The following is an 11567-nucleotide window of genomic DNA, read 5'->3' on the forward strand; positions in this document are numbered from 1 at the left end:
TAAATCATCTTTTGACTATGCTTCTCGTCTAGCTGGGGGAAAAGCTTCTTTAGGTTATACAAAGAGGGATCACATAAACTATCTTTGTGACAAAAGAAAAGAAAGTCTAAAGTAAGGAGTGGCTCGTAGTTTGGTCGATTATTTGAAAAAAGAGTAATAAAAGATCCATCTTTTCGATTCTCTTTACAATTGGATGATGATGGTTTGATAACAAATGTTTTCTGGGTTGATGCTAAAATGATAAGGGATTTTCAGATTTATGGTGATGTTGTATCATTTGACACAACATATAGAACAAATAAGGAGTATCGACCATTGGCTTTGTTTGTTGGGTTAAATAATCACAGGGAAATGGTTGTATTTGGTGCTGCCCTTTTATATGAAGAAACAGCTGAAGCATTTGAATGGCTTTTTACTGTATTTTTTAGAGCTATGTCTGCAAATAAGCCACAAACATTCATCACAGATCAAGATCCTGCAATATGTTTAGCAGTATCATTAGTGATGCCACAAACATACCATTGTCTATGTATATGGCACTTGGAACAAAATGCATTTAAACATCTTAACCATATCTTTAGAGCTCATAAATCATTTCCGAGTGATTTTAGCAAATTGCTTTATTATTACGAGTATGAAGATGATTTTCTAAATGCATGGAAGGAAATGCTTGAGAAGTACGACCTTAAGGATAATAGTTGGTTGAAAAATACCTTTGCTATAAGGGAAAAATGGTCTATGACATATGGTAGAAATGTATTTTCAGCCGGTATGCGAAGTACACAGTTGAGTGAAAGTTTCAATGGATCACTAAGGGGCTACCTGAAATCAGATTTAGATATTGTACAGTTCTTTAAGCATTTTCAAAGAGTTGTTGATGATAAGCGTGCTATTGAAAGTAAGTCAAATTTTGACATGACCCAACGAATATCTGTTTTAAAGGTTAAGCTTCCTTTATTGATCCATGCGAGAGAAATATATACTGCAACCATATTTGATTTGTTCGAAAAAGAGTGGGAAAAGTCATTACTTGTATCTATAAATGGCTTTCATGATGAAGGAGAATTCTGTAAATACAGTGTTAGCACGCATGGAAGTCGCAGAGAGCATGTAGTAGCAGTGAAGTGCTCAACAAAGGTAGTCTCTTGCAGTTGCAAATTGTTTGAATTTTCGGGTGTACTATGTGGACATGCTCTAAAGATTCTGGACACATTAAACGTGAAGGATAAGATTCCTGACCATTATATATTAAAAAGGTGGACAAAAGATGTTACCAACTTGGTTGCAATGGAGATTAAAGTGTTTACTGAGGGAAGTGATCCAAAAGTTGAAGTTAGTACAAGGTATAGACATTTATGCCAAACACTTGTCCAAATTGCAAGTGAAGCTTCAGAATCCAGAGAAGGATATGAGCTGGTTGCACAGTATTCCAACGAGATAATTGCAAAGTTAAAGGAAGTAAAAATAAAAAATGAATCTCATGAAAGTCCACCAGTTATGAGCAAAGTTCTGCATGATGAGACAATATTTGTTGACAGTGCAAATGTCACAAAGGTGACAGGGTTAAAGAAGAAGCAACCAACTCGTCGCTCCAATACTCGACCAAAGAGTTTTGTGGAAAAGACTAGGAAGAAGAAGAATAAGATTCAATCGCCAGTATCTCCTCCATTGCAAACTGTCCAACATGTAAGTCACCTTGCAGGCCTCCAAGCACCATGTCCGCCATTGTCTAATGCCACAACAAATAAGGTATGTCACAACAACTATATTTTATTCCTTGTGTGATATTGTGTAAGCTTATTTTTCTCATTTGCATGATAGGGATTGAGAGAAGAAAATTCTTACCCTTGGTATTCTTCAGAATTGTCCCAGCTAACATCTCATGGAAGTCTATCTCAACTCCTAAGAGTTAGTATAATTTACTTTTGCGATTTTATGTCCTTATTTTTTTAAATAATACTCTCATATGAATTATTTTACTTGTAGGATATTTCATTTCATAACTTAAACAAGTACTCTCAAGGTTGATCGCCAATATCATGAAAGAATGAAGGTTGCATAGCAATATAACTCGTCACCACAAAGATGATTTTAGAACTTCTATTTATTCCAAAAAAATAAAAAAAATCAGTGGCTGTTTCTAGCTTTGGAGTGTAGTTTATAAATGCTTCCATATTGAAATATGATTCTCTATTATGACAAACATCAATATTGCAATAGAATTGAGATAAATCATGGTTATGTTTATTAATTATTATGACTTTGGTATTTTTGTGTTGTGAATGAGCAAGAGGATGGATGACTTTTGTGTTGGTGAATTTATCTTGCCGCGCTCTTTCATTACTGAAGCAACTGAGCAGTTGATCTATATTCCCTTTGAAATTATCTCATGCTTATAATTGATGGTCTGGTGTTCACCTAGAAAACCAAAGGAGACGCATAGCTTGACAACTCTATTATTGTGGGAAAGAACTGCTCAAGTCTTTTCTCATATAAATCTCAAAGAAAAAAAATTCATGATACTTTCGATTTTACTTCTTTGGGAATATTGATGCAGATGCTTTTACCCGTCTAAGTTGAAAGAAGTTGCTTTGAAATTGGTCCAAGATTGGAAATGTTGGAACTTACTTCTAATATTTTTATTTTTCAATGATAATGTAAGAAGATTTTGTAAAAGTAAAAAAAGTAACACGCGGAAAGAAAATTACTATTTTTGTAGAAGTGAAAGAGAATTACTACCAGAAAGAGTGAAGAAATCTTAGACAATCTGTTGCTATAATTGTGGGATTGCAAAAGATATTATTTAGGTATGGATAAAGGAAGGAATTAAATACTTTAACCATAGTTAGGGCTTTATTTTATTTAATTAAATCTCATCCATTTATTTTTAACCATGACAAGTATCTCTAATCCAAGTAGGAACTTGGAGAAATGGAGAGACTAAGAAATAGAGGGGAGTTAAATCAATATATTTATTTTATCTTCTCTTAAACTATTATTTCCAATCGTGTACATTGGTTTGCTAAATTTTATGAGATACTTTCCTTTTTAGTCTGTTCCATAGTAAATGACACATTTCTGCATTTGAAAATAATTCAACTTTAAACTTTTAATTTTACTCTTAATGCGAAGCTTTTATAATCACACAAATATAATGGTCACACAAAGCTTTTACCCCTTAAGCTTTTAAGACCATACATTTCAAAAATCTTCTTCTTTTTTCTTAAATTTCGTTAACGTTAGCTCAACATGGAATAGTGGAGAACAACATAGATGGAAAGATGGGATATTCTTTTGTTTTAAAGAGAGAAAACCGGTCAATCACAGAAAAATGGGTGAAGGGAAATCTTCGATATTTGTTGAAAATTTGGCGGAATTTAGTCTCTAAATCAAAAGTTATGTGGAGGGGAGGGGGTTGATTTTTTACCCGAGACAGTAAATTAAAGCTGTGGCAGGTTAGCAGCAAGTTTGATTGTGCGTTAAATTCTTCTTGATTTATGTGTTGACTTCTTAATTTATTAGGCAACATTGAGAAGTTTTGGCAAAAATTGGAAATGATTCGAGACAGTCATTCTATGTATAAAACACAAAAGGCAGAGTCGTAAGATTATTTATTTTTTCCAAAGAGTTATATAACATTACACTGAGATTAAATGCTGCTGCTTCTTGCAGGATAGACTTGGAGAAATCGATTTTTTTTGTTGATAAACTGGACATTTATTTAATAGAAAACAGAACTAGGAATTACAATAGGTATGATCCTGTGGATCATTTATAGTGGTTGATAATCCATGCATGGCATGCTGATTACCAATATTTGCTAGATGGCTACAGGTAGTAATAGAGACAGTTTTTACATAAACATTACCGCATTTGTCTGTCAGCATCCTGGTCATAACAAAAGGTGGAGGCAAAAATAAAAGTTCTATATTATTGAAAGTAGAAAGGGATCTTGCATGCTTTGTCAGAAGGTGGGCTACTTCATTTCCTTGTCTGACATTATGCTGGATCACCACTGTGCCCATTTGTAACAGAAGCAACCTACATGAGTAAATAATAGAGTCATAAGTTATGCTTCCTTCGTTGATGAATTTAATTACCTGTGTGACGTTCGTCTCTATTTCCAATGGTAATAAATTCCTTTCCTTTGCAATACATTGTCCTTGTTAGAGGGCCATGATTTCTGAGTGGATTGGTTCTCTTGAAATTATTTTAGAAGTGAAACCTAAGGTCCAATCTCCATTTTGATTTCTAGAAATACCTCCTAGACCCCAGTAGCGTCATTCCTAGTGAAGGTTCCGTCAATATTTAGTTGGAATTTTTACCTCCTATAACAAAGGTTAACACCTTATTTATTTTAAATAAATACCATTTAAAAAAATTATATTCTATAGATACCTTTTAAGGTTTATAGCAAAATATTTAATTTTGGTTACCTCCTAGCCCTAAGCCACTAAATACGCTAATCAGTTATACTTTTTTCTTTCTCTCTCTACTTTGATACATCCCATTCTCTTCCCCCATCCCATTAAAATTTCCGCTCTCCCCCTCCTTCTAACGCACATCAACAACAAACCCTAACCCACACAAAACAAGCACAAACCATCATTCTTTTTCGCTAAGTATTTAGTTTAATTTGGTTCAACAAATTTGACAGCTCCATATATATAGTTTTTATGCTTACCCCAAAAATATTAGTTTAAGGAAGGATGCACGATCTGTCAAGATCAAGAAGAATATGGATATGGTCAAATTCAAGGTTCGCTGCTCCAAGTACCTCTACACACTTTGTGTGTCCGACTTTGAGAAGGCCGACAAGTTGAAGCAGTCACTTCCTCCAGGTTTGAGCATGCAAGATCTTTGAAGATGGAAGGACTATTTGGCTACAAGGCAAAAATTAGGGTTTGTTGTTGAGAAAAGACGACGGAGTTTGGGGTTGAGCAACTTCATTTTCTGTTAATATATTTCAATGTATTTTCAATGTATCACGCTGTATTTTCATGTATTTCATTGTATTCATTGTCTTTTTTCATTGTAATTCAATGTATCTCGCTGTATTCCGTATATTTCATTATATTCACTGTCTTTTTTTTCATTGTATTTTAATGTATCCCGTTGTATTCTGTGTATTCATATGTTTTTTCAATTAATATAATTTATGTATTCAGATGTATTATATAATTTCTCTGAAGATTGCTATGTTTTTGGGGGTTATTTCCAGTTGAGAATCTTTTTTATAACCGGAAATACAAATTTTGTGTGTTATAATTGAGTTTGTTGAGTTATATTAGTAGTCTATTATGTTATAAACTTTCCGTTTAAAAACAGTGTAATCCCCTATTTCACGCCGTGAATACAGTCGAACACAGTAATCTATCCAGCTCTAATTCCATGTTTCACGCCATGAATACAGTCGAATACACTGGAATACAACAACTGATTAGCTGGATTTCCCTGATTCACGCCTATTTTTGCTACTGTATTCATGAATACAATAGTTTAAATACATCAAATACATCATATAACTGTGAGCACGTGATTTTTGCCTCGCTTGAACTATTCCTATAAAATTCTTAAAAATTAGGATTTTTCTTTATTATTTGAATTTTAGGAATTAATTGCATGCTTTTCTGTTTTGTTTGTATTTTTGTTGTGCAATTTGTATAAATAAAATTCGAAAATATAAAAATAGCATTTAGGTTCCAATTTTAGCATTTTTATTAGTGAATCAATACTAAAAAATAATAATAATAAAGAAAATAACAAAAATGGTTCTTTTGCATTTATACTTTTAATTTGTCTTAGTTTGCTTTTGGGTTAGGAATTAGTTTATTTGGAAATTAATTAGTGTAATTTTAGAGTTAATTTGGGTTTTTATTCTTATTTTTGCATTTAACAAAATTCAGAAATTAATAAATAAACAAAAAATCAAAAGAAAAGGAATTAAAAGACAATGGGTCTTCATTTTTGGGCCAAATCCGGGTGAGACCAGCCCAATACCAAATCGTTGCCCAGACCAGGCCCAAACCCCGTCTAAACCCGGCCTGCCCCCCCCCCCCCCCCTTTAGTGAAACGACGACGTTTTCTTGTCAAGCAATCCCAGCCGTCGAGGATCTTTGATCCAAAAGCTGGGAAGTGAGTTCAATTTAGTATAATATGGTCGGATTCCCCTACCCCTACCCCCTTTCCATCTCTCAGAACCTCACCGCACATAACCCTAATTCCCGCCGCCCTCCGCCGTAAGCCGCCGCCGGAAATCGCCCACGGCGGCGGCGAAACTCCAATCAACACCAAATTTACACCATCAACTCCCCTTCCCCTCCTCTTTCCAACCCCCAAAATATTTTCCCTCGAATGTTGACCTAGCCCCTCGAATATCCAAAACAGTGGCGCCGCCTCCGCCGCCCACGGCGGCGCCACCACCAAATGACCCAGTTTCACACCATGGACTCTCCTGGTCTCCCTATTTCCAAATCCCAAGTCAGAATCCCTCAAACGCAAGCGAAATTCCGCGAATTTTAAATCTAGGGTTCGAAGCTTTCGACCCGTTCTAGGAATTTCAAGCGTTTCTGTTGGTTTCTAATTAATGTTATATGTCTATTTTGGACAAAATAAACATATAACACTAATTGAAAATCAAATTCGAGATTAGTCGAGTCGAAGGCCAAAAATCAGTAAGATCTTTTCCCTTTTATTTGATTATTTTTTCTGCCTGTTTTGATTTTGTTGTGATAATTGTTAGTTAGTAAAGTTTTTTTTTAAATTCTCCTTGTTCTTTTTTTTTCTCTGTAGATTTTTCGTAGGCATTAGTTTCCTATTTTTGTTTGTTCTAGTTCATCTTAGTATTTCATTTCTTTTAAGATTGATTTAGGGTTGGATTGGTTTGATTATATTTTGTCATCTATTGACTTGATTCTCATACTGATTCTGCTTCTAATATTGACAGTGTTTTGTTTGTTTGTTTGACTGCTGATAGATAATAGTAGTTTGTAATCCAAATAGCTAGTCAATGTTAAGATTTGTGATAGACTTGGTTTGGCTGATTAAGTTTTTTTTAGAATTATTAGTTTAATTATAGTTAGTTAGAGGGGCTAAGATGATTAACATAAATTGGTAATTCAGGGAAGGTCAAGGGTAATTTAGGTACTTAGAGTGGCAAAGGAATGTTGTAGGATAAACTAGAACACCCTAGAAGCTTCTAAAATAGGGCCTCAATTGTAGTTTCAGGAATTTAGGGTAATAACTTAGGCAACAAGTCAAAACATTAGGATTAGTGAACAAAATCTGAAAATAAAGAGGGGGAAAATGAGTGAAGGAATTCCAGAACCTTCCTGCCCTGTTCCTGCCTATAAAAGACAGCCTACCTGCCTTCATTTGCAGGTTTTAACAATATGAAAAATTCCAAAAAATTCCAGCTCCTAAATTTCCCCCCAAGAAATATTTTCTGCAAGTTTTAAGATCTGAAATTTGAATTTCAAATTCAAATACTCAAATCTGAACTACTACAATTCAAAAAAATTCCTTAGATCTTAGTTCTTCAAAGTAAAAAACCAAAAAGAGCACAAAACTCCAAAAAATGTTATTCTACTAAAATTTCACAATTTAGTTTCAAGTTCTGATCATTGATTTGAGTTTCCAGCCTAGATAAGGATAGAAATAGCTTGAGAATTCATGGTGTTTGGTTGCTGAAACTCAGAAGCTGTCCTGAGTCTGATTTCGAGTCAATTAGGGGTTGATCAAGTCTGTTTGGGTCATATTTGATGCTATTCCCCTGTCATCCAGTCCTGGACTTTGTGATGTTATTTTGAGTCCAAAATCTACCCTGTGCTGCTAACTTCGACTGCTGGTTGCTCCCCTTGCCGCTGCTGACTCCTTCTTCTTTCTCTTTGTTTTGACTCCAGGTACATCTTCGACTCTGCCTCANTGAAACATATTCATGACTCTATTCTATCTATGTTATTTTTTAGATAGCTAATTGATTATATATTGTTTGATTCAGTTTTAACTTGGGTTTGTACTAATATAACAATGGACTGTGAGTTGATACATTTGTTTAGCATTGACTTAAGCAGGCGTAATTCTCAGACTTCTCCTCTTTCATTTTAGTGGAATTTTATCCACTCAAATGCTAGTCATCAATTCAAGTGTAGAATTTGGTTATTCTGTTTTGGATTTGAACTGTCGACGTCTCAGGTATAGCTGTAATCAGTACCTCACTTAGAGTATTAAATAAGCCATGTTAGTTAGATTTGGAGGTCATAATAATTGAACTCTGTAATTTAATTGTTTGGTAGATATACTTGACAATCACATGCAGAACTAATTTGCCAAATTTAGCCTATGCTTCCAGTTTTAACCCTTAGTAGATAAGTAGATAAAAGGATTTGAGTTTTGGGAATAAAATCAAGCCTGGTTCGTTCTTATTGAGTTGTTGAATTTAGAAACAACACAAAGTAATAATGAAATTAGTATTTCCATGAAATTAGCATTTCAATTCGGATGAATATGTTTGGATTTAGGCTCAGCGTACATTGATTTGGTTAAACTTGAAGAGAGTCCGATTATGTTTACTGACACAATTTAGCGGGCCCAATGGGGCAGTTTCCTGAAGCTCTGTTTACTACTTCTAATAGTGGGCTCGTGGAGGCCCAAAATCCTGAACGTTGGGTATGAATTGGGTCTGATGTCAATAAAAGATAAAATTGCACTACAAATTTGGGCCTTCGAGTTAGGTAGTGGGTTCAAATTAAGAGGTTTTTTCTTTTGTTTGAATCCGGACTTGAACTTGAGGCCCAAATTTCATAACATTANGCCTAAGAAGCCTGTGAGTGCTGAGGAAGCAGAAGTGTTCTTTCAAAAAATGAAAATGGCCGATTATGAGGTGGTACATTTGTATGAAACTTTTGTCAAGCCTAAGTACAGTAAAGAGGAAGATGATAAGGTTTTCACGGCTGAAGAAATTGAGGAAATACGTGGGGCAATGAGGAAAATGCTCTACGAAACCCACATGGTCCAGCCGGGAGAGGGCACTAGCACCGCTGAGGTGTTACACATGGGACCAAGCGCCAAGCTTCAAAACTGGAAGGCTACGCCATTCCCGATCAGGCGGGAGTCTCGGTAGACCCGTCCTGCTACTTTTTCCGCATCCCGAGTTATTCCAGGGTGTAACTCGGATGTTTCCTGTAGTTTCTTGTCTTAAAATTCCCGAATGCGAACCCTGTTATCTTCAAAATTCCAAGAAATGAAATCAATATTTCATCGTTCATTTTTCTTTATTCTTTCTGATTTTGCTATTTTTCCCCCTTCATTTCTTCTCTTTAGCTCTAATAATGTAGCTTTAAATAACATGACATGCTTGCGGACTTCATGCCTAGATCCCAAAATGCTGTCAGATTTCGAAATCATGAATCAAGAGCCGAAATGCAAAGAAGGTAACCTTGAGGAAATAAAACAAAGAATTGGAACAATTGAAGGAAAATTGGTTCGCGGGTTGGAAAGGTCCATACATTACAACAAAAGAGTGTGCTGTACTCAGGGCACCTCCGGGCAGTTGTACCAACAAAGAATGGCCTGCGCTTACAACAAGAAGGTGCGTCCTAGGAATTTTGAAGTGGGACAACTCGTGTTAAGACGCATTCTCCCTCGTCACCAGGAAACTAAAGGAAAATTCGCTCCTAATTGGAAGGGTCCTTATATCATTAGAAAGATATTGCCAAGAGGAGCACTGTACCAGGGAGACATCGAAGGAAATGAGCCCGAAGCAGCAGTCAATGCAGATGCAGTAAAAAGGTATTATGTCTAGGCCTCCTGTGGTGACGACTTTTGTGCAATTGAGATGACGAAGGCTTTCCTTCCCGCTACACAAACACTATCAATCCTTCGTAAACCCTTTTAGCCGGTTACTCTTCTTTGATCACCCTCTTTGGAACCCGGAAGTATTATCGAAAAAAAGGAAAAGAAAAAAAAAGAAAAAAAAAGAAGAAAAAGAAAATATGATGAAAAAAAAAGAAAGAAAAGAAAATGAAAATATGAAAAAACAAAAAGAAAAGAAAAGAAAATATGATGAAAAAAAAAACAAAACAAAACAAAAAATAACAAAACCAAATGTTTTTCCTGAACTACGTCTGACTTGATTCCGAAAGGATACGTAGGCAGCCTCTCTCTGGGGTTCAGTCACACCAAAACAAAAACCCCAATTTCCCCAAAAATGAAACTGGGGCAGATGATATAATGACTCGGCAATGAGCCCACCAAAACGGTTCCAAAGTTATAATTCCATCCAAGATTCTTTTACCCAAAAACCCTGTCCAAGTCCTTCCGATCAATTGGCAAAGGCGTGGGAATTTGAAAACATCATTGTTGGAATCAAATTGAGAGAAATAAAATGAGAGAGTCTTATCGGTGAAAACCTACGGGCACCATAAGGCGACGGTGAGTAGAGAAATTGAAAATGAGAGAGTCCGCTTAGTGAAAACTCGTAAAGAGCACTATCGGGCGATGGTGAAAAGAGAAATGAGAGAGGCCGATTAGCGAAAACTCGCAAAGGGCGCAGTCGGTCGAAAAGAAGACATCTCATCACTGAAAGAGTCCTGGCAAGGTTCCCTGGTTTTGAAATACGGATCAATGGGTTCATGAGAAGCTGGAAAGTTTGTGCGGGTCGGGCATCCAGTCCAAGAAGCATGTCATGTTTATTTGAAGCTTGCATGCACCCCCAGATAAGTCCTTCTCTTCCCCCCGAAAGGGACGCTTCTATTTTAATTCATCTTCTTGCTTACTTTTTCCTTGAATCCCTTTCGGTCTAACGCTGATTCCGAAACTGTTACAAAGAAAAGGTGGCAGGACTGGCTTTACAGGGCTCTCCTTAACAAAAGCTAAAGAAAAGTACCCAGCCTCAGCGGGTGCATCAAGTCAATCCCGACTGGCTGTGATGGCGGATGCTTTGAAATCAAGCTATTGAAAGAGAAAAACAAAAAGGTCAAGGATAAGGTCTTAGAGGCAGAATAAAGTGAAAGGCTGAAGCCCCACGCGGGCGTATTGTCATGAAATCCTGAAAGATGAGCCATCCGGTTTGAAAGAGAAAAGAATCTTCAAAACCAACAAGCAGCAGAGGTTCTTAACAGAAGCTAGGCCGGGATCAAGCAATCAAGGCCACAAAACCAACCACCGTTTCAAACTAACAATTGTTCTTTGTTTGAAAATTGAAACAAGTGCAATCCAGGCAACCGCACAAAAGCAGGTGCAGCCAAAAGAAAAGAAACGTGCAAATGCTGAAACAACTCTGCAGCAAATAATCAATGCAAAAAGGAAGTTTCCTCCAAGTTCAAAAAAAAAAGAAAAAAAAAGAGAGAAAAAAGAGATAACAAAAGAATCCCAAAAAAGGATAGTTTAGAATTCCCAATATCAACCTGTTACTTGGTTTAGCCAACATTAGGGCTCCAACCCCTGAGTTGAGCGTTTTTCCTTTTAGCCAACATTAGGGCTCCAACCCTTGAGTTGAGCGTTTTTCCTTTTAGCCAACATTAGGACTCCAACCCCTGAGTTGAGCATTTTTCCTTTTAGCCAACATT

At 36.1% G+C, this 11567-nt stretch overlaps 1 protein-coding gene across 1 annotated transcript; it reads left to right on the forward strand.

The window, feature by feature from the left end:
• The first annotated feature begins 220 nt into the window (after nt 1-220).
• LOC109220327 (protein FAR1-RELATED SEQUENCE 5-like) lies at nt 221-2308 on the forward strand. The gene is made up of 3 exons (XM_019384789.1): nt 221-1749; nt 1822-1908; nt 1987-2308. The coding sequence occupies exons 1-3, from the start codon at nt 238-240 to the stop codon at nt 2026-2028; spliced, it is 1641 nt and encodes a 546-aa protein (XP_019240334.1). The 5' UTR covers nt 221-237; the 3' UTR covers nt 2029-2308.
• The last annotated feature ends 9259 nt before the right edge of the window (nt 2309-11567 follow it).

The sequence above is a fragment of the Nicotiana attenuata genome, unplaced genomic scaffold, assembly GCF_001879085.1.
Source record: "Nicotiana attenuata strain UT unplaced genomic scaffold, NIATTr2, whole genome shotgun sequence".
Lineage (NCBI taxonomy): Eukaryota > Viridiplantae > Streptophyta > Magnoliopsida > Solanales > Solanaceae > Nicotiana > Nicotiana attenuata.